The following is a 24,887-nucleotide window of genomic DNA, read 5'->3' as shown; positions in this document are numbered from 1 at the left end:
ACGCTTCATATCATCGTTTTCAGTTTCGTTGAGTTTGGTTTTTTCCCTAGCGATGTGCTCGTCGATTTCGTTCAGTTTCCCCATGTTGTTCACGAGTTCTCCACGCACGCGTTTCACGGCTTCGTCTAAGCCGCGCAGTTCCCTTACCGGAAAGTCAAACCCCGGTAACGGTTTGTCCCAGTAGGTGCTCAACAGTTTTTCTATGCTGTCTGAGGCTTCTGTAGCACGCTGTGGTGTCATTTCATCTCTAGTGGTGAGGTGGGATCTGGTAGCTTGCAGATCTTCTTTAACGGCCTTAGGTATTGCACCACCGTAATCATTCATGTTTAGATTTTTACGGATAAATTCAACACCATAGCGGCTGGCTAGAGTTGACAAGGCCAGTGGTTTTTTATTGCTCTTGTTAAAGAGGTCAACCCCTGGGTCAGACTTAAGGCGTAGAACACCCTTTGTATCAATAAAAAAATCCTTATGGTATCGACCCTGTGGTTCAACGTAGTTTTTATCTCTTCTTAAACTTTCGAAATAATCATTTACCGTTGTTTCCAAGAGTTCTTGGTTCAATGGTGAACTAGTAAATGAGGTCTCCTGCTCATCATATGCCTGGGCACTAGCGCCCGGCATCTCATCCATAGGTATGTCTTCATCCATTAGTATTAAAAATATATTTCTTTTATATAACAATGTACGGTAGAAAATTAGATCCTTTCAGAAAATTGAGAGAGCCATTAGGAGCCAGAGCCGTGCGACAGTCGGTGACCATCACCAACAATCCCAGCAAGATAGACCAGAACCAAACTCTGCTGGTTAGATTTCCAAACCTTGGTGAGAATGACCTCATTGTACCAGGCACTGTTCGACTGGCGTTCAATATCACGTTGATCTCCGACAACGACAAACGCGAGCTAGTGCGGAACGTGGGTCGAGCTATCATCAAGAAAACGACCGTCAAGATCAGCGGTAACGAGGTGCTGAGCATCGACGACAGCGACGTGTTTTACTGCTACAAGGATCTCTGGAAAAGCGATGGAGAACGAGTCAATGATGTGTACCAGGGTATCAGCAAATCAACCCGGGCGCGCATAGGGTATGTCTTCACGCAAGACCAACAAGACAAGCTATCGGCCGGTGAAAAAGCCATCGCTCTAGCATACGGGAATCGATTCTGCGTGCCGCTCGACTTCGAGTTGCTCATGGGACACGCGCCGTTTTACCAGGCCGCGCTGGGTGATAGGCTCGAATACGAGCTCACGTTTAACGACTATAGCAAAGTAGTGCGTACGCCGAACGGTGATGAGGCCAGTTATGCCATAGACAACATCTCTCTGGAGTTCGACATGGTCACTAGCCCGGAGCTGGCCAGGCAGGTTCGAAGTCAGTACTCTGGGAAGATGGCTATCCTATACGATCGCGTACTGAGACATAGATCAGTCGTGCGAGATAAGAGCGACACTGTGTGGAATATCAACCTGAACGTGCCGGCGAGATCGGTGAAAGGTATCCTGGTCGTCCCCGTGGAGGATTACGAGCCATTCCAGAGGGACAGCGAGAAGTTTTTCAACCCCGAGATTGAAAAGGTGGAAGTGACCATCGAGGGCGTGCCCAACCAGCTGTTCAGTCATGGTATGAGACCACACCAGCAGTGGGATGAGATAAAAAAGCTACCAGTGGGGGATTACATAATAAAGGACCTGGACCTAAGCTCCGTGCAGATCGGTGAATACCTGACCACCAAGTACGCCCTATGGTTGGACATGCGATCCACGGATGATGATAAACTGCACGGTAGCGGGCGCCGTATAGATAACGGCAGCGAAGGGATAACCATCCAGATTACTAAGAAGGCTCAAACCGCTGGTAAGTTGAAATTATATCTGTACGTTATTATGGACGCGCAACTTAATATAGACAATGGGAGATTCGTGCAAGCCATCTACTAGTGGGGGAGACCCCCACACCCCCCAGGGGTACCCACAACTACCCACTGACCCACACTGCGCTATCATATGCGGGCAGACTGGCTGTGGGAAGACCGTTTTCGTGTTGGATATGTTGGAGGGTTACTACAAGGATGTGTTCGATAACATCGTTATCATGTGCCCTACTCTGGGCATGAATAAAACGTACGCGCGACCTTGGGTAATGACGGACCCGGACGTACACAAAATCGACCCTGGAACACGCCTGCAGGACTGGTTGAAAGCTCTTCACGAGAAATTTAAAAGGGAACCGACGCTGTTTATACTGGACGACTGCAGCGCTAATCGCAAGATAACAAAAAAGAGAGACATGCTATCGTACCTGGCCTTCTCCGGCCGGCATGCAAATCACAGCGTCTGGGTGCTAACGCAGAAGTTCAACTCGGTGTTGAAAGACCTCAGGGAGCAGACGCGATGGGTGGCCTTATTTCACTGCAAGGACAGGGATTCGTTTGAGGAGTGTTTGAGAGAGAACGATGTGATGAGTAAATTAGAACGGGAACGGGTGAAGAAACAGCTCGCTGAAACTAAACACGCTAAGCTCGTTCTAAAGACCGACCAACCAGTAGCATATATAGTATGCTAAGCAAAGCTAAGCAAAGCTAAGCAAAGCTAAGCAAAGCTAAGCAAAGCTATGATATTTGAAGTATTTGTCGTGTGCAACTTAACTTTCATTTCTCTGTGTTTTGTCTGCATCGGGTATTATATAGTTAAAACTAAATCTTACTTGTTATATTATAAGATGGAGTGTGAGGAATTGCTCGAACAATTGTCGTTGGAGGGTTCCCCCACGCCGCCCGCAGGCCTCACTGATGACAAGCGAGAGAAACTGGTGGCGTTGGCTGTTGGCGGCAAAGCCAAACATTACTTTGGAGACTACACTCCGGATAAAATTAACAAAATGTCAGCCGAAGAAATCGATAAGCTGTACGCTAGATACGAGTCCCGGCTCGGAGCAGAAATGACAAAAACAATAGGATCGGCTATGACCCAGATATACACCGGTATTGTATCACACTTCCTTCCCATTCCACCAGAGCGCCGACTTTACCTGTGGGAGGACCTCGAGAAAGACCCTTTTATCGAACACGCCGTGAGCTCTATCAGCTGCGGGCTGTACCACAAATATGGTATGTTGTTGGCTCCAGTGACGGCGGCGATTATCACGGCAAAACATTGTCAATTTGAGAGAAAGAATAATAATAATAGTATAGATGGATGCTGCACAGGAAACCCCAGTGGGGGTACCCCCCACACCCCAAACAGTGAGTCCCGAGGTGACGGAACCAGTGAGTCCCGAGGTGACGGTGGAGACCACTTCAACAGTAACCAGACAGAAGAATCCTAAGAGAGTAGCTGCCGGTAAAAAACGGTGGTGTAACCAACATAAAGTGACCAACCCAACCCGACTGTTGTTGGCTGTAGGTGTAACTGCTGCCTTGGCTATCTCGTGGTTATATACACGTGAGGGAAACCCTCACCGTGAGGTGGTACCTGAGGTGGTAACCCCCACTGTTGGGGGTGTGGGGGGTACCCCCACCGTCGACCCGCATATCATGTTATAATTTTAATATTTTATATCATATACATAATGTCTGAGGGGAAAACGTTCGTCAACGACGCATACCACGCCACAGTGGTCGCTAGTCTAGCCGTAGGGTACGCTCGGTTGACTAAAATGGTGCTTAAACAACCAACTATCAAGCTAGATTTCAACCTGCAGGATATGGGTATGCTCATAATGAACCTTGGTATGGCGATGGCCACAAAAGACATCCTAGTAAAACAAGGAATAATACCTGATAATATAATGAAATAAATATAGGGATGGCCACGATAGCTATGATGGTCGGTGGGGCGTTAGTGAATGCCCTGGCATTTTCCGGGAGTAATTTCCTCTTCTCGAAACTACGAGATGATCACGCGGCTGAAATACAGGAAGAAAGGAAGCGACACGATCTCGCTACTGAGAAATTACAAAGAGCACAGGCCGAGTACGCTAAAAACCGCCTCCAGAGGATCGATTTTATTAACGAACAACTCACGCGTGAAAACCATGCCGTTCAAACATTCAACGATGTTGATGAAGCAATGAAAGAATACTACCTACTAACTGGTAAACAATTGGAACCGCTCAATAAACCCACACTCGCTCAGTACTACACACCATCCAAGGGACAAATGAATCGTGAACTGGGCTTCATAGTGTTGGGTATAGCAGCTACTGCGTTGGTTGCTAAGCAATTAAACTAAAATACCTATATAAGTAAACATGAGACCCGCTCCATACCGATGCGAATACATACTTATGGGGAAGACCGAGGCCTGTGGTAGGAAATGCAGGAATCAGGGGTTCTGTTGTTTCCATATGGGAAGTCCTAACTACACGTGTTCTGTGTGTGGTATCGGGGTTAAAGGGCACTACTGTTTATGTAAAGCTCACGGAGCGAACGTAGTCAGACATCAACTCATATACGAGAATAAAAAAGGCTACATAAAAGAACGTAGGCGACTGCTCAAGATAGCCACTTAAGAGTTACCTCCCCTTACTGTGAACCAATTAGACATTAGTTTTCTTAGGTGTAAACACGATGTCTACTGTGCGCGAGCTCAAGCGGGTCGCAAAACAGAGAGGTGTTATCGGGTATTCTAGAATGCGGAAGTCAGCATTGTTGAGATTACTAGGTTTAGAAGCCCCTCCTACGGTAAAACAATTAAAAGCTCAAGCAAAACAGCTTGGGCACACGGGTTATTCAAACCTGGGGAGAGCCGGGTTAACCGCATTGTTATCACATGCCCCTGTAGCAAAACCTCCCACTGTAAAACAACTGAAAGCCGAGGCACACGATTTGGGTTTAGGCGGGTATTCCCGTATGAGAAAACCACAGCTTTTAGAATTATTACGACAGAATAGAGCTATTGACCTACAGTTCGTGCGCACTGAGCGCGCCGTAGGTAATTATTTGAGAGGTTGGCGCATGCACGTTGATAGAAACATAGACATTACAGATATCAAGCCTCTGATAGCTGATAAGGTCAACCAGGAACTAAATAATCTAGGAAGTATCAAGTTTCAGATTACAGTGAAAATGTCGCTCGATAAGCAAGTTGGGGGCCCCACAGGGGCCACTGAGTATGTTCAGCCTTACTTCCGAGGTAAACAAGAGGTCGTCACACATGCAGAGACCATTGACGCATCAATCGATACCAGTTTTCAGCAGATACGAGAATACCTAGAACGCTACACACACTTGGGGTCCGGGTGGGCTGTAGATAAAATCGATAATGTCTATCTAGACATAGCTAACTACGTGCCGTTCAGAGGCGGGTCATACCTAGCCTTGCCTCCCTACTATAGAAACAAACATGCCATAGTAAACGTTAAGAATAGAGGAAACGATTGCCTTAGGTTAGCTATCAGGTCAGCCTTATTTCCAGCTGACACTAATCCGAACAGGGCTTCTAATTATCCACAGGACGATGGGCTCAACTGGGATGGTATAGATGAACCCACCCCCATATCCCAGATCACTAAAGTAGAAAAACAGAATAATCTGGCTATAAATGTCTTTGGGCACGAAGGTAACACAACAATAGTACACAGGGTCAGCCCGGTGAAGGATCGCCAAGTTATCAATATATTCATGATCCAGCGAGGTGAAAAGTATCACTACACGTGGATAAAACATCTCAGCCGGTTGTTGCACGACCAGTCGAAACACGTTGGGGAAAAACACTTTTGTGTACGATGCCTACACGGTTTCAGTCGAGCTGATTTATTAGAATCCCACCGGGATGATTGCCAAGGTGTGGGGCAGACGGCCATACGAGTCGACATGCCTAAGGAAGGTGATAATATCCTACAATTCAGTAACCACAAGAACCAAATGTCTGTACCTTATATCATATACGCCGACTTCGAAGCCTTAGTTGTGGGTGGGGATTCCCCCAGTGGGGGTAGCTTCACCCACAAGACACAAGAGCATAAAGCCTGTTCGTTTGGATACATTGTCGTCCGTTGTGACGGGGAAACGAAAGCTCCGGTAGTGTATAGGGGCCCTGACGCGGCTGAAAGGTTTCTAAAGTGTTTGCAGGAGGAAGAAAAAATTATTAGGAATGCATTGTATAGAATCGCTCCCATGCGTATGACCCGAGCCGACAGGCTAGCTCACGCTAGTAGCACTAACTGTCACGTGTGCGACTCACCACTTAACGGTGATTCGGTGAGAGATCACTGTCACATAACTGGTAAGTATAGAGGCGCCGCTCACAGCGCGTGCAACCTCAAGCTTAAAATCAACCCTAAGACAATAAACATCCCCGTTGTCTTTCACAACTTGAGAGGGTACGACTCACATTTGATCATGCAGGCCATCGCGAAAATCGATGGTAATATAACGTGCATCCCCAATAACATGGAGAGATACATCTCCTTCAGCTTAAACGGACTTAGGTTCATTGACTCGTTTCAGTTCCTCCTGTCGTCACTCGACAGTCTGGTCAAGGCCAACAATACCTTCCCTATCACCGATCGATACACAGACGCTGAGACTAGACCCCTGCTTATGAGGAAGGGTGTGTACCCCTATGAGTACATGGATAGTTGGGCTAAGTTCACCGAGACCAGACTACCCCCTATTGACTGCTTTTATAGCAAGCTGAATGAGGCGTCCGTCTCACGAGATGATTACTCGCACGCGACTAACGTATGGAATAAACTGGGTTGTAAGAACCTGGGTGATTATCACGACCTGTACTTGAGGACAGATGTACTGCTGTTAGCCGACGTGTTTGAAACGTTCAGGCGGACCTGTTTAAAGCAGTATAAACTCGACCCCGCATGGTATTACACCAGCCCAGGTCTGTCGTGGGACGCCTTGCTTAAAAAGACCGGAGTTAATTTGGAATTGCTCACAGATTACGACATGCACCTATTCATTGAGAAAGGCTTGCGAGGTGGGATTTCCATGGCATCCAAACGATACGCGAAAGCAAATAATCAATACGTGAAAGGTTACGATCCTAACAAACCAACCAATCACATTCTATACCTCGACGCAAACAACCTGTACGGCTGGGCCATGAGCCAGTATCTACCTACAGGGGGATTCGAATGGGTACCCCACGTTGATGTTATGGGGGTTGCACCAGATTCGAACAAAGGTTATATCCTCGAGGTTGACCTAGAGTATCCCAAGGAATTACACACATCGCACAACAGCTACCCCCTTGCACCCGAACGTATGAGGGTTAACACAGACTGGATGTCTGAGTACCAACATAACTTGTCAGGTGGTCGTGTGACAGACGTTGAAAAACTCGTTCCTAACTTAATGAATAAGACCAAGTACATCGTTCACTATCGCAACCTACAGCTGTACCTGTCGTTGGGTATGAGGCTGACCAAAATACACAGGGTGCTCATGTTCGACCAGAGTCCATGGATGGAGCCCTACATCAGAATGAACACAGACCTACGAAAAAAAGCCACCAGTGATTTTGAGAAAAATCTCTACAAGCTCATGAATAACTCGGTGTTTGGTAAGACTATGGAAAACCTGAGGAAACGCGTAACCGTGAAGCTGGTTAGATCTAGTGAGGAAGACAAGCTCAGGAAATTGATAGCCAGTCCGGCATTCAACCGTAATAAAATATTTACAGACAACCTGGTTGCCATACACATGAAGAAAAGCCACATAAAATTCAACCGACCTGTTTACGTGGGGATGAGCATCCTCGATTTATCCAAACACCTGATGTACGACTTTTACTACAACGAGCTCAAGAAACAGTACGGCGACAGGTGTGAAGTACTGTACACTGACACGGATTCCCTACTAATGGAGATTCGAACCGAGGACGTGTACGAGGACATGAAAAAACACCTCGATTTATACGACACCAGCGACTACCCTAAGACCCATACCCTACACAGTACGGTAAATAAAAAGGTCCTAGGTAAGATGAAGGACGAGTGTGCTGGCACGCCCATAGCCGAGTACATAGGTTTGAGACCTAAGATGTACTCCATACTGAAAGCCGACAATAGTGAGATCCGGAAGGCTAAGGGGGTTAAGAAGTATGTGGTGAAACAACACATCAAACACGCCAGATTCAAGGAAGCCCTGTTCAAGACCCGTACCTTTAGACATAAAATGAACACACTTAGAAGTGATGGACATAAGATATACGGACTGACTATAAACAAGACGTCCCTGTCGCCTATGGACACGAAACGTTGGATAGCTATTGATGGAATAAACACATACGCGTATGGACATGAAAAAATTTGAGGCTATTTACTACAGCCCGCGTGGGTACTGGAAAGGAGCTAGCGCAGTAGATAAGCTAGCTAAACTAGCGCGAGTACCCCCGGAGGAAGCCAAAGCGTGGCTTGAAAAACAAGCCCTGTGGCAGATCTATTTACCGGCACCACGCTACGTGCCTAGAAGGAGGTTCGGTATTAACATACCTAATAGCATTCACCAGGCAGACCTATTGTTCCTACCCCACGATAAGAGGTACAAGTATGCCTTAACCGTAGTGGATGCAGCCAGTCGTTACAAGGAAGCCGAACCCTTGACCACGAAAGATTCGGCCCAGGTAGCCAGAGGATTCGAACGCATATACAAACGCAGCCCGCTGACGTGGCCAACAGAGCTGCAAGTTGACCCCGGACGGGAGTTCATGGGTGCCGTGTCACAACTGCTAGCCAAACACGATACAAAGGCCAGGCGTGGCACGGCCGGAGCCCATCGCAGCCAAGCCATAGTTGAGAGATTTAATAGGACTTTGGCTGAGCGCTTGTTTGGCTATCAGTATGCTAGGGAGATGACCACCCCTGGAAAACGATCGACTGAATGGGTCACGAGGTTACCCAAGGTGGTGTCGGCAATCAACCATGAAGTCACCCGTCTCACCGGTAAGAAACCGGCAGACGCTATCAAACTAAAATCAATAGTTGCAGAGTCGGCCGCTCCATTGCGTGGGAAGGAGAAACAGATACCAGATAGGGCCCTAGTGAGGTATCTATACCAGCCGGGGGAACACGAGGGCGATAGCCGTAAGCGAGCCACCGATCCTATATGGTCAGTCAAAACTTACAACATAGATAAAGTGGATATGAAAGCTAACGAACCTAACTTGTACTACTTGAGGGATGGGCCGGGTAGGGGTTTTGTAAGAGAAGAATTATTGATCGTACCGTACGGCACAGTATTACCTCCTACCAAGGCACAGTAATTACCGCCAACTTTTTTGTAGTAGGGGTAATAGTAGCAAGATCTAATGGTCCAACCAAAGCCTTATTTACTAAATAAGGCTTTGTAGAGACATTTCTTGAAAGTGTTTTAAAACTATCATTCCCTATACTACTCCGGTGTTTCTGAATACTTAAGCAACAGACGGTTGAAGCAATGATGCTCATGTTTACCACCTCCTGTCATGATAATAAGAATAATATTGATAATAACAAGAGTCATGAGAAGGTGACATATCCCCCCGGCCCCCACATATTTGACAGGACAAATCATCTGACAGCTGCTTAAAGTATTTTTAGACTAGGTTTGAATCATTCCCATGGAAATTATGAAAAATATAAATGCCACATATCTGTAAACAGCAAAAGGCACCACTTCATGATCTGTCTCATACATGTGCCAAGATCTGTTGAAAGATATGAAATGGTTTTCTAGTTTTCTGGAAACAAAGCCTATCCCTCCATTTTGAGACTAAGTCCGAATTGTTTCCATAGAAACCGGGGCAAATAAACAAGCCAAAACTTTGCAAATAGCAAAAGGCACCACTTTGTGGTCTGTTTCAAACATCTGCCAAGTTTTGCTGATAGATATTAAATAGTTTTTGAGTTGAGCTCTGGAAACGAGGCCTAACCCTCCATTTTGAAACGAAGTCAGAAACATTTCCAAGGAAACCAAGAAACTAAGAAATCACAAAAACCTGTAAATAGCAAAAGGCTACATTCTGATTGATATATCTACCTAGTTTTGCAGAAAAAAACGGTTTTTGAGTTCTGCTCTGGAAATGACGTCCATCACTCCATTTTGAGACTAAGTCTGAAACGTTTCCATTGAAACTGAGAAAATAATAATTCATAAAAACCTGTAAATAGCAAAAGTCACAACTTTAGGTTCTGATTGATATATCTACTAAGTTTTGCAGTAAAATATTAAACGGTTTTTGAGTTATGCTCTGGAAATGAAGTCCACCCCACCATTAGATTAACACCAAAATGTTCCATGGAAAAACAAAAAAACAAAAAAATGCCAAAAGTCTGTAATAGCAAAAGGCACAACTATAGGCTGAGATTATTATATCTATCAAGTTTGATCTAAAAATATTGAACTGTTTCTGAGTTATGCTCTGGAAACAAAATGATTACGGAAGGATGGGCGGATGGGCGGATGGATGGACAGACGGACGGACAGACTGACAAGGTGTCGACTATATACACATCAGGAAAATATAGTCCATACGAGAATAAACACCAACAAATTATCTCAAGCACAACTAACCGATTCTGTCAGGGACAACTCACCCAAGCTCTTGAGATTCAACTGTTCTGTAATCTTGGCTTCAGCCAGAAGTTCGTCCTGTGTGAGACGTCTGACGGACGTCACATTCTTCTTGGCAGCTATCTCCTTCATCATTTTGTTCTTCTGTTCTCTCTCCTGCTCACGCTTGGCTGTTGCCTGGGACTTCACAGCCGTTGAATGTCGCAGTGATTTCCTCTCTACAAAACACACAGGGAAGTGGTTCTGTGATTATTTCAACTACAGCGAAATACTGTTGTGTCAAACTTAGACCAGTCCAATTCACAACGGTCTGATGGTAAAAGTTTAACCCTTAATTAGCCATAACTTTGCAGATATTGAAAAGCATCCTAAAATATTTCTGAGATTGCTCCTAGGTAAAGTATAGATTGTAGTACTTAGGTTGAGAACCATTGAGGATTCAAACCCTGACTCTCAGAATGAAGCATCTAATCACTGACAGACAAAGCCAGCAACTGATCCTACTCAACAAGAGTGCCATCAGTATGCTCTGTTTACACTTCCTTGTACCCCAATTACAATGACCGATGCTCATACTGTTCATCACCTGATTGTCTGGTCCAGGCTAAATCATACACAGACTGCCATCATATTGCTGTAATACTGCTGAAATCAGCTCTCACCTCCCCTTATCATTATTATCATATTTCACACGTTAAAATTAGTATACAGCAGAAAGGGTTTGGCTGATCTTAACACAGTAGGGCTGTTAAGGCTCATGATCAGCTCAGGGCCCTTGCCCCCTCTACATGCAGCCCAGACAGCAAATATGACTTCTCCCTGGAAGCATTATCAAAATTATTATTTAAGCACAATTATACATATGTTTTTACATATACTGTGTTGGAAAACCACATCCACAACTGGTTGTCAGAGGACTTGTGGTGAATGATTATTGTTTATAAACTAAACATACACATTTTTAATTTCAGTACCAATTTTAAGGGTTTTTCTCCAGGTTCTTTGTAAGTACCAGTATATTTTAATATCTTAATTTAAATGTATAAATACAAATTATTCTGTATATTTATACAACAAATATTTATCACTCAGTATATCTCACTAGATGTATAATCTACTCATAGATGGATTACAGTAATTTCTACTGCAGCAATGAATACGAAACTATGATTCATAAACACAATGTGCATAGGTTTACACTGCTGAGCGCTTGTTTCTGAATATTTGTCAGTTTTAATGGTTAGTTTACTTCATTCAAATATGCCATAAACTAAAACAAAAAAATTCTGATCAATCAAAAATATGTTTTTAGGATTGATAAATATTTTCAAGCATTCTTTCAATCTATTTTTGATTATTTTTGATCACTGGAACACCGCTAATGATGTAAAATTGTTTGGGGAAGGAGCATCAATTATTTACAAAACACTGTCTGAGCTTCTCTTAGTGACATTTAGATACTGGTATGTTATAAAAGACTCTTTATGGACACACAACATCTTCATTGCAACATTACGGTGAAGATGATAACACCATCACTTGCTTTTTAACATCTACACTGTATATATTGGAATATAGATGGTGTCTGTCCATGAAGAGTGTTACTCTTCACTGCCTAAGTTCTCTGAGGAAAAAAAATTCTACCATTTGAGGAGTAGATCTGGACGGAAGAAATCTCAGACTTGGTTTTGTGTTTCCTCTTCTCTGTAGACTTCTTCTCGGTAGTCTCCCTCTTCTTCACAGGTTCCTGCAGAGGAAGAAATGTGCTTCATGTTGATATACCGTTCAGACAATGAGTGAGTGAGTGAGTTTAGTTTTATGCTGCACTCAGCAATATTCCAGCTATATGGCGGCGGTTTGTAAATAATCGTGTCTGGACCAGACAATCCAGTGACATACAGCATGAGCATCGATCTGCAGAATTGGGAACTGATGACGTGTCAACAAAGTCAGCTAGTCTGAACACCCGATCCCGTTAGTTGCCTCTTACGACAAGCATAGTCGCCTGTTACGGCAAGCATGGGTTGCTGAAGGCCTCTTCCACCCCGGGTAGACCTTCACGGGTCCTGTTCAAGCAAAGTAGGGGTATTGTGGATTTACAGGATTGATAAAATGCAAATGATGAAAGCAGTTTTTCCTCACAAAATGGAATATCCCCTACTTATTTGGAATGGTATATAAATATTTTGTGTGAAATCGTGTATTTGATTGGCTAACTAAGGAAACTAATGTTTATAACTTATATTTGGGATTACACTTTCTCAGTAGAGTACAGATTCTTGGACTTAGTTGGGCTAAGTCCCATCCCAAGACACCTTGTCAGAGTCACGACCTAATCGCCAGCACATAAAGTCAGTGGTCTAACTTATTCTGTCACTGCGGTTTCTGCGATTGTTAAGGTTTGGCGGAGGAATTAGGTCCTGTCTCTGAGAGTGTGGGTTTGAATCCTGCATTGGACTTAACCCAACAAAAGTAAGAGAACGTGTAATCCCAAATAGAACACACTACATTTGATCACTTTCGAAATGGCATCGTGTATTCAAATGAAAAAGCCTTTTTCAGCATATATATAGAGGTGTGTGTGTGTGTGTGTGTGTGTGTGTCTGTGTCTGTGTGTGTCTGTCTGTCAGGGTGATAATGATTTCCTGTCCCATCGTTCAGAGCCATATTTCAACAAATAGTGCTCCTAACAGTGTCATAAAATCAGTTATGATAATTCTATAGGCATCACTGTCGAGTAACTGACACTGCCTAAGAGTATGTGCACAAAGGGAGGTAACCAAATTCGCCCAGTTCAAATTTGCCGTGACAGGATAGTCAATATTGGCTTTCAGATGTTTTGTGTGTACACATAAAAGATCAAATATATTGAGTATTTACAAAAATTGGAGTGTACTTGTAGACAATAGGCTTAAACTCACGTTATCTGTGCCTTTGAACCAGCATGTTGTGAGTGAGTTAAAGTTATAAGTCACTGGCTGCAATAATCCAATAATAACATGGCAGGGTCAGCGGAAAAACGCTTTAAAAAATTACCATGTGTGGCGTGGAACACATGTCTTGGGTGTAATGAACTGATGCTTTAACCACTAGGCTGTCCCACAATTCTCCAGGAAAGTAAATGCTTGTGTGAAACTTGTCTTAATCCTCACCTCATAAGCCAAAGTGTCCATGCCCCTGTTCTCACTTAATCCTAATCTCATATGCCTTTGCATGTTTTTAAACAGTCTTTACTTCAAAAGCATTTTTTTTTATGCAGTCCTTACCATAAAAGCCTTCGTATCCATTTTTCCTTATAAACCTGCGTATCCACGCACCTCTCTCTACATATTCCTTATTTTATAAACCTTCGTATCCACGCACCTCTCTCAACGTATTCCTTACCTTATAGGCCTTCATATCCATGCACCTCTCTCAACGTATTCCTTACCTTATAAGCCTTCGTATCCATGCACCTCTCTCAACGTATTCCTTACCTTATAAGCCTTCATATCCATGCACCTCTCTCAACGTATTCCTTACCTTATAGGCCTTCATATCCACGCACCTCTCTCAATGTATTCCTTACCTTATAAGCCTTCATATCCACGCACCTCTCTCAACGTATTCCTTACCTTATAGGCCTTCATATCCACGCACCTCTCTCAACGTATTCCTTACCTTATAGGCCTTCATATCCACGCACCTCTCTCAACGTATTCCTTACCTTATAGGTCCATGCACCTCTCTCAACGTATTCCTTACCTTATAGGCCTTCATATCCATGCACCTCTCTCAACGTATTCCTTACCTTATAGGCCTTCATATCCACGCACCTCTCTCAACGTATTCCTTACCTTATAGGCCTTCATATCCACGCACCTCTCTCAACGTATTCCTTACCTTATAGGTCCATGCACCTCTCTCAACGTATTCCTTACCTTATAAGCCTTCATATCCATGCACCTCTCTCAACGTATTCCTTACCTTATAGGCCTTCATATCCATGCACCTCTTTCAACGTATTCCTTACCTTATAAGCCTTCGTATCCATGCACCTCTCTCAACGTATTCCTTACCTTATAAGCCTTCATATCCATGCACCTCTCTCAACGTATTCCTTACCTTATAGGCCTTCATATCCACGCACCTCTCTCAATGTATTCCTTACCTTATAAGCCTTCATATCCACGCACCTCTCTCAACGTATTCCTTACCTTATAGGCCTTCATATCCACGCACCTCTCTCAACGTATTCCTTACCTTATAGGCCTTCATATCCACGCACCTCTCTCAACGTATTCCTTACCTTATAGGTCCATGCACCTCTCTCAACGTATTCCTTACCTTATAGGCCTTCATATCCATGCACCTCTCTCAACGTATCCCTTACCTTATAGGCCTTCATATCCACGCACCTCTCTCAACGTATTCCTTACCTTATAGGCCTTCATATCCACGCACCTCTCTCAACGTATTCCTTACCTTATAGGTCCATGCACCTCTCTCAACGTATTCCTTACCTTATAAGCCTTCATATCCATGCACCTCTCTCAACGTATTCCTTACCTTATAGGCCTTCATATCCATGCACCTCTCTCAATGTATTCCTTACCTTATAAGCCTTCATATCCACACACCTCTCTCAACGTATTCCTTACCTTATAGGTCCATGCACCTCTCTCAACGTATTCCTTACCTTATAAGCCTTCATATCCATGCACCTCTCTCAACGTATTCCTTACCTTATAGGCCTTCATATCCATGCACCTCTCTCAATGTATTCCTTACCTTATAAGCCTTCATATCCACACACCTCTCTCAACGTATTCCTTACCTTATAGGCCTTCATATCCACGCACCTCTCTCAACGTATTCCTTACCTTATTGGCCTTCATATCCACGCACCTCTCTCAACGTATTCCTTACCTTATAGGTCCATGCACCTCTCTCAACGTATTCCTTACCTTATAGGCCTTCGTATCCATGCACCTCTCTCAACGTATTCCTTACCTTATAGGCCTTCATATCCACGCACCTCTCTCAACGTATTCCTTACCTTATAGGTCCATGCACCTCTCTCAACGTATTCCTTACCTTATAGGCCTTCATATCCACGCACCTCTCTCAACGTATTCCCTACCTTATAGGCCTTCATATCCACGCACCTCTCTCAACGTATTCCTTACCTTATAGGCCTTCATATCCACGCACCTCTCTCACCGTATTCCTTACCTTATAGGTCCATGCACCTCTCTCAACGTATTCCTTACCTTATAGGCCTTCATATCCATGCACCTCTCTCAACGTATTCCTTACCTTATAGGCCTTCATATCCACGCACCTCTCTCAACGTATTCCTTACCTTATAGGCCTTCATATCCATGCACCTCTCTCAACGTATTCCCTACCTTATAGGCCTTCATATCCACGCACCTCTCTCAACGTATTCCTTACCTTATAGGCCTTCATATCCACGCACCTCTCTCAACGTATTCCTTACCTTATAGGTCCATGCACCTCTCTCAACGTATTCCTTACCTTATAGGCCTTCATATCCATGCACCTCTCTCAACGTATTCCTTACCTTATAGGCCTTCATATCCACGCACCTCTCTCAACGTATTCCTTACCTTATAGGTCCATGCACCTCTCTCAACGTATTCCTTACCTTATAGGCCTTCATATCCACGCACCTCTCTCAACATATTCCTTACCTTATAGGCCTTCATATCCATGCACCTCTCTCAATGTATTCCTTACCTTATAGGCCTTCATATCCACGCACCTCTCTCAACGTATTCCTTACCTTATAGGCCTTCATGTCCACGCACCTCTCTCAACATATTCCTTACCTTATAGGCCTTCATATCCATGCACCTCTCTCAACGTATTCCTTACCATATAGGCCTTCATATCCACACACCTCTCTCAACGTATTCCTTACCTTATAAGCCTTCATATCCACGCACCTCTCTCAACGTATTCCTTACCTTATAAGCCTTCATATCCATGCACCTCTCTCAACGTATTCCCTACCTTATAGGCCTTCATATCCACGCACCTCTCTCAACGTATTCCTTACCTTATAGGCCTTCATATCCACGCACCTCTCTCAACGTATTCCTTACCTTATAGGCCTTCATATCCATGCACCTCTCTCAACGTATTCCTTACCTTATAAGCCTTCGTATCCACGCCTCTCTTTTTGCGCAGGGGTTCATCATCTTCCAAGTCACTACGTGCTTCATCATTTTCATCGATGTCAATGTCAGAATCTGTTACATCTGACTCTGAATCCTCAGACTGATAATCGTTATCTTCAACTTCCTGAAAGTTAAACGAAGCATTTCATCACAAGACATACCATGGTTGTTAAAATGGTCAGAAAATGTTGCTGGACTTCATCACAAGAAACACTGTCTTCATCAGTTGTTCAAACCATACTCAAAACATTCACACTCAAAATATTGGCTATATGCTATGACTTGTACTGGTCACATTGATGACTGATTCCTCAGCTAACTTGGCGGATCCAACTACAAACTTTATGCAGTGGACTTGCATGAGTAATATGTATCAAATTGCTGAAAACATGCAAACATAGTGCATGTGAACAGCTGCATTGTGGAGTAAAGTTGTGTTAAGAATTTGCCAATTTCAATGATTTTCATAATATACTGTACTCATGACAATAATCTTCTCAATGGTGTGAATTTGTTTTACAATATATCAGTTCATGTGTAAACAGTACCTTTAAAGATTATGGCATATTTTGCAAACCTTAGTTTTGAACAGTTGCCTGAAGTAAGTGGCAATATTTACAATAGTGACAGTACACCTTTAAAGAGAAGTATACACACATATTTGTCATGCTGCTTTCATGCAGTTTCATTTAGTGATCTCTATCAGTCATTGGATATACAGCCTGTGTAAGCAATAATTGGAAAGGTGAAAGTGTCAAATCACCGCCGGCCATTTTGTATGTGAGAGCCTCGTTGGATGGGGATTCTAGGTCTAACCCATCAGCTATCCACAATGTAATCCCCGACTCTGAGACGATAACCTCCTATTCTCCTTCTGATGCAGACTGATGACGCATATCTCATTCTGAGGAGTCATCCCTGTCCAGGTCCTTGAGCGAATACCTTCGCGAGTGCTCTGAGTAGGTTCGCCCAACGTCATCACTGCGCCGAACATCTGACTGTTCCTCATGCCTGCATGAACTGGGGAGTATTCCTCATGCCATGATTGCCTTCGTGCAGGCCTGTGCGCATGCTCCGGGTCTGAAATCGACGATGAGCGGTGTCAGGGTGTGTAATGTCCAGACGATGCATGCGGTGAGTCCTTGTGGTTGAAACGGGATGCATGTGTGCGTGCACACGCTGAGTTGATGAAGGGTGCTTCCTTCAAACTGCGTTGAGATGATACAGCAGATGGTGAAGACTTCTGAACGTGAACATTCATTCAATGCATCCTTTTCGTCTGAAGGTGCCATTCCGCCTGCGGATCCTGTGCCCAAGGATACCGTCATGGATGATGCCTGGAGTTTCCTCCAGCACTCCATGATGTTCATCATGTGATCCGTGAACTGCTGCATGAAGACCCCATTATAGAAAGTCTGTGGTGCTTGCTTGTACTTGTACTTGATGCAGATGATGCATTCGACGTGTTGAGGTTGATATGCTAGATGTCAGCACTGAATACAGGCTCCCCATCGACTGAAGAATTGGTCCGGAGACAGTTGCCAAATGTTCAGTAGCAGATCAATGCTGAGACATCGTGCTGACTATTGGTATCTCAGGAAGCAGTAGAGGTAGCTCATCGTAGATTTCACTCTCGCTGAGAGGAACCATGTCTTTGTTGAATGACTTCGATGATGCAGTGGTACGTGGTTTCAACGAAGATTTATATGCTGAACAATGCACATGACTACAGCTTCTTAGGTTGAGATGACCCAAAGTCCGAAGGTGACCTCTTCTGTGACTTGGTTGCAGGATCCGTGATGTCTGTCCCAGGGGTACGTCAGGCATTTAACTACAAACATGTGTTTGTCATGTGTGTATTGATAAAAATGTGTTTGTTGTGTGTGTGTTGATAAACACTTGTTTGTTGTGTATGTATTGATAAACATGTGTTTGTCGAGTGTTTATTGATAAACATGTGCTTGTTGTGTGTGTGTGTTGATCAATATGGAAGGAGGAAAATAGAAGATATTCTTGATGTAAATTTACCTTTCTTAATATTACTATGCCAAGAATTTTTTGAGTAGGGAAGAGAAACACAAAATTTCCAAAATATAAACTGACACAGAATATTTCTTGGTTTACAGCAACTATTCCTGGGAGCAATATTTGTCCTCATGGTATCTAGGGAACAAAAAACCTAAGATGATTTGTGTGATGATCGTCGCAAGTTTGACTTTGTATCCTGTGTGTTTAGTTACTGCAGAATATAAACATGGAGAGTCAAAAGGGTTAAATCTAGGCAGCAATCAGCTACAGATGTCCATTCTTCCTTTGATAAACGATACCGACCACATGGTATTTGAAGCCAGCATTGCGCCACCCTGCATTTTCCTTGAATAAATGATGAAGTTCTTGTTACTATGAATTGATCTGCACATTACTTAACATGGTTAAGGAGGTTGGAAACTAAATATCAAAATGTAAAGAAGTTGAAACAGCTAAATTTCGCATTTTGTAGAAAATGTGTCTCTAATGTAATCATGTAATAAAAATAGCAAGTCACAGACTCACACCACAGTAGTTGTTTGAAAAATGTGTCTTGAATGAATGAATCTAATTATGTAATAAAAGTAGCAAGTCACTACGGTAGTTGTTTGAAAAGTTATCTCCCAGTAAAACATCAAACTCAAATTAAATTTGATAAGGGGAGATAACTCACGTACGAGTTTACCTCAGAATAAATGCTTGTGTGGCCAAAATATCATGAAGTATGATTAGAAGCAAAATAAAGGGAAATAACTGTGTAACACATAAATGCTGTCATATCCGACTGCATAGGATATGTGCACAAACCACGGTACCCAACCTCTTTAATATGTATAAGTCTTTAGGGTCCAGACTGGACAAGTGAACACAGGTGAGTGTCAGGCCACAGCAAGAATCTGCATGTAAGTGAGTAATCTCACCTCTGTGAAACCACCGTAAGTTGTCTTATAGAAGTCATCTTCCTCCTCATCATCCAGGAGACGAGCCATCTTTGCACCAGCATTACTCCTTTTCTCTCGAGTTGCTGCCATGGTTACCTGAACAAATGTGGAAAATGAAGATTCCTGTGAGTATTTTTGAAGCATTCAGTGGCAAAAACATTGCCATTTAGAAAGTGGTCAGATGTAACTTATGTCACAGTTGGGATTATGCTTTCTCCGTATATGTGACTGGGTGGGTTTTAATGCTAACTTTGTGTGATAGCAATTAAGCACGACTCTCAAAGAGAGGCTTAAGACCTTGATGGTGAGTGAGTGAGTGAGTGAGTTTAGTTTTATGTCTCACTCAGCAATATTCCAGCTATATGGCGGCGGTCTGTAAATAATCGAGTTTGGACCAGACAATCCAGTGATCAACAACATGAGCATCGACCTGTGCAATTGTGAACCGATGACAAGTGTCAACCAAGTCAGCGAGCCTGACCACCCGATCCCATTAGTCGCCTCTTACGACAAGCTGAGTCGCCTTTTATGGCAAGCATGGGTTGCTGAAGGCCTATTCTACCCCAGGACCTTCATGGGTCTAAGACCTTGATGCAACTGAGAACCAATAGTACTAGAATCTGTACTTTACTGAGAAAGTGCAATCCCAACATATCAAAAAGAAACACTAATCAAATCTGAGGAGAATGATGAAGGCAGCTCTGAAAGCAGTACGAACAAGAAGTTTTGTTCCATCTTTATTTAATGTTTTTGTCGTTATTATGAAATGTATATAATATTTGGTGGCAAAGTGTTAGTTAAGAGCAGCAGTGGGGTCTTTAGGGTCTTATAGTCAAGTCTTGACTGTCTGGACATATCATGGTTTGAAGCAAATTTACAACAAATTTGTCACTACACCTCAAGTAACCTGGTTTGGGAGGCATCGGTTTGACTACCTGAAGTCATATATCACGTATATAGGCTAAAAGTGTGCTTGTCGGCTAAAAGTGTGCTTGTCGGCTAAAAGTGTGCCTGTTATTGCAGCGTACCTGTTATGCTAACACCTGGCTGTACCACTTGTACAGACAGCTTGACTTAACTGGTCGTTTGCCAGTAAAATTATGATATTGATCAAGTAAATTTGAAGTGATAAATTTCCGCATGAGGACATCAGCATCATTCAAGTTTTGGTATCCTAAGGTTTTCTTTCATTTAATTTGAAACCCTTTTTGAAAATGTCCATCACGTAATAAGTAACTTTCGAAATCGCTAATTTAATGTAAGTCTACAATATTTTGGACAATTTTTACTGAAAATGAATGACATAGACATTCAGTTTTGTTTGTCAAAAGAAAATCTATGCAAAATTGTGTTCTTAATGAAGCATCTTTTCCTGATCATAATATGAACAGATGAACATTCTCATTTTGTCCCAAAACTTATTTTATTCAAGCTCACTACATCCATTAACTATTAATCTGTATGATATGAAACCATTTCATGCGGAATTTGAAATAGTTAGAAAAATGTTCAATCATAGCGATATCCCGTTAGGCCTATGTTAGGTCGATAGCCAGTTAGCTTTTCCCAACGTGCTCAAGACATGACCCGGCATCGGGATGGGTTGGTAGTATCGCTGCTTTGCAGCGTGAATAAAAACTGACACTGAAACACTGCACTCTACATATAATAACACAAGCTCTTGCAACCTACCTTTCTCCAGTAATCTATTCAACAGATTCTTCCACAATTCATAAACACATCACAAGTACCGCCACCGGAAGTTCACACTTTCTTTCCCTCCATAAACAAAGAGCAAAGCTGATTATCTCCCTTGTAGCAGGTCATACATCTCGGATAAAACGGAACGGACCCTTGCATATGTAAGTTATGCAAGTGAACCGAAGACAGTTTCATGTGATTTTAAAATTGCCAACTCACGAAATGTACAATCAGGTTCCGCAAGTGTGTAATTGCAGTGATCTGGTCCAGACTCGATTTATTACAGACTCGATTTATTACATATGGTTGGAACCATGCTGAGTGCGGTGTAAAACTAAACTTACTCACTCACATTTTCGAAGTGCAGTGTAATTCGGGATTATTCACGTGGTGACACTCAGACATTATAGAACCTCCATGCTGGTGTGTTTTAATATCAAAGCTGTCCTTATTTCATGAATGGAATATTATAGTTTTTCACGGGCTAGTGAGTTATTTCAAATGTACCTTGAGCTTTCCCAGACTCATAATAACAGGGTATCTTCATTGAGAATTTAGATGTCAAAATGTACATAAGCGCCCTGTAGATTCTGAATTAACCACCATTTGTAGTACATCAAAACTAACACTACGACAAGCCGTTATGAAGACTGACTGTAAAAATACATGTATAGAAATATTGATGAGATTATTTAGAGTAGCATACTACATTGCAATGAATCAGAAACCCTACACAGATGTTCCAAAGATCATTGACCTCTTCAAACCGTTGGTTTGGATGTAGGTCACAGCTACTCTTCAGACAAAAGAGATAGATTATTTATCACGTGTATCAATGAAACAGTTGTAAAAAATATTATTTCTGAACTGAAGAGTGCTGAGTTCTTTTCTCTTCTCTGTGATGGTACAAGGGAACAAGAAATAATATTAGTAATGTTTATTCTCAATGTTCTTGAAGGCAAATTAAAATCAGTGCTTATGTGTGTCTCTCATCAGCAACCAAGCATTAGTAGACATATATACATCTAAACTTAGCTATGGAGCTACAGAGTGTTACAGTAAATTTTTAACCGTAACAAAATTGGGATTCTTGTTTTCCGGAATTTATCTGCTCCTAGTTTTCTATGTGTTCACTTCCGGGATACATTATCTGCTGTCAGACCGATCGCCGTGTTTACATTCTGTATAGTTGATTCTCTCTCACACCAAGACTTTGGTGAGTTTGCTACTATATATCTTGTGACCCATTGCCTTAGATTTTGTCTCTCTTGAATTGTATTTGTAACCAGCATTGTGAAATTGACTTGTGGCTTTGTATACCTTGCTCTCATTGCTAATAATACAGTATTTGAACTTTATTGACTTGTCTTTGTTCTGTTTTGCTAGTTCACAAGGGAATTTCTTACATCGTTTGGCACACCAAATTCTTAACCGTTACAAGAGGGGCAATGAGGTCTTCTTGGAGAGCACTTTGGGCTGCCGAACTGGAGCTGCAGCGAGACTCAAAACATATGCATCGCTTTTACATGCCATACATTGCTGTGCACACATACCACGACTGGTGGTCACTCGCATATATGTCTGTAATAAACAATGTACTGTACCACACAATTATATTGCTTCTGCAACAGTTGGGAGTTGTTGCAAGGTGACGCTGAGGCCATGGAGAGGAGACTGTTGCGTCCGTATCGGGCCGGGGAAGCCACATTTTGAAAATGACTATTACCAGGAAGGCCACATTTCAATTACATGGCTGTAGTTGGTAAAGCCACATTTCAATTACATGGCTGTAGCCGGTAAAGCCACATTTCAATAACATGGCTGTAGCTGGTAAAGCCACATTTCAATTACATGGCTGTAGCCGGTAAAGTCACATTTCAATTACATGGCTGTAGCTGGTAAAGCCACATTTCTAATACGTTAATTAATTAATTAATGGATTATTGTAACAGGTAAAGTAGCTAAAATACTAATGTTAGAAAATGTACGTGTCATCCGGCAGCCATATGAACAACGTTTGAAATCTACGTTTCACCTGGCTTTCAGATTTACACACACTTAAAGGAGTGTTAAAATACACGAACAATCATCTCTGAATTTACATGTATTTTACAGGTATGCAAATCTGGCCATTGTTGGCACGTGGTTTCCAGCCTGTGTAACATATGTAAATGTTGTAATTGTAGGAAATGCATGTCAGTACATATGAAATCTCGTATGACCAGGGTGAGGTGTGTTATTTATTACTCGCCCCTTGAAGATACTGCAGTGTAACATTTTCACTTCAGTATTACACTAGTGTAATACCGCTTGACGTATGACGTCACTATGCTAAAGTTGATGTCGCGATTTTACTAGACCTTGCTTGACTTTTGACTTGGAAGCTGACAGTCCTCACACGGTAGGCATTTTCGCCGCAGTTTCTGTCAATTTATGTTGGCAAGTAATAAACAGAATACTAAACTCGCTTCCGTGAAATACCATTTTCATTAAACTCGTTAAAGATTTAATATCAAACGAGCGAAATACATTAATAAAAATGATATTACACGGAAGGTCGTTTAGTATCCTCTATATACTTAGTACACGTGGTAGAGAGCCTGTGTGTGCTGGTGTGTGAGGGAGAGGGTGTGGGATGGGGTAGGCCTAGGGTGGGGTGGTGGCGATATGTCAGTGTTAGGATACTGATCAGTAGGTTATATCGTTTACACTTTCTGCTAATGGAAATTGTATTGCAGTTTGAATACCTGACCTTTGGTACACCTCTTTTACGTGAGGAGACACTGCTTATGCGCTTATCATCATGTGTTATTATTATATAAAATATACCTATTAGTATATGATGTGGTGCTAATTATAGAAACAAAACATGTTGTAATCTGAATAAAATTATGAGGAAACATGCCCTGCTTTGTTAAATACGGGTTCGAATTCTAAGCATGTTTTGACAACATAACCGGGAGAGCCGCATTCCATGTTCAGGCAACCGTAACTATTGCCGGGAGAGCCACATCAGTTGAGGCTATCTGTTTCGGAAATGTGGCTTTCCCGGCCTGTAACCGTTGCGTCCCGTGAAAGCGTCAGGTTTGAGGTAGCTACCCCACCATGAGCGAGTCATCAGTTGTATAATGCTCTTTTCACACCATATCATTTGTTTTTGTTTATTTTACAAGTGAAAAAAAACCCAACTAAACCTATAGTGCAACCAATACATGATTTGTGCAACCCGGTTTATCTTTAAGGTTGCACCAGACGGATTTTGTTAAAAAAACCCGAAGTCGACCCCTGCGAATGATTTGATGGACAGACACACGTATCCAGGGGCGCAGCTACTATTTTATTAAAAACGATCGGCTTAGACATAATTGATGCTAAAAAGGATCCCCCAATACTACCTAAATATAAAGTCGTGCAACTTATCGGCTATCACGAGAAATGTATCTCACTACGCGCTAGATATCTAAACAAGTTTTGTCTCATGACGTTTCTGAATTATGTGAGGATTCTGACATATGTAGTCTA

The 24,887-nt window shown here is 42.6% G+C and overlaps 1 protein-coding gene across 2 annotated transcripts in view; it reads right to left on the bottom strand.

Moving 5' to 3' along the window:
- Positions 1–21,473, bottom strand: part of LOC137259297 (vacuolar protein sorting-associated protein 72 homolog) — a 29,928-nt gene extending 8,455 nt beyond the window's left edge. Inside the window, exons 1-5 of one of the 2 annotated variants that reach the window (XM_067796929.1) lie at positions 21,357–21,473; positions 19,644–19,760; positions 16,667–16,819; positions 12,155–12,257; positions 10,534–10,728 (exon numbers count right to left, since the gene is read on the bottom strand). In XM_067796929.1, coding sequence (XP_067653030.1) covers positions 10,534–10,728; positions 12,155–12,257; positions 16,667–16,819; positions 19,644–19,754 — 562 coding nt within the window. In that variant the 5' untranslated portion in view covers positions 19,755–19,760; positions 21,357–21,473. Of the gene's footprint in view, positions 1–10,533; positions 10,729–12,154; positions 12,258–16,666; positions 16,820–19,643; positions 19,766–21,356 lie in introns of those variants that run through there. The other variant, XM_067796930.1, reaches the window with a different exon arrangement.
- Between the last annotated feature and the right edge of the window lie 3,414 nt (positions 21,474–24,887).

This window comes from Haliotis asinina, chromosome 13 (assembly GCF_037392515.1).
Source record: "Haliotis asinina isolate JCU_RB_2024 chromosome 13, JCU_Hal_asi_v2, whole genome shotgun sequence".
In the NCBI taxonomy this organism is placed as follows: domain Eukaryota; kingdom Metazoa; phylum Mollusca; class Gastropoda; order Lepetellida; family Haliotidae; genus Haliotis; species Haliotis asinina.
This window is presented reverse-complemented; position numbering and strand designations above follow the sequence as displayed.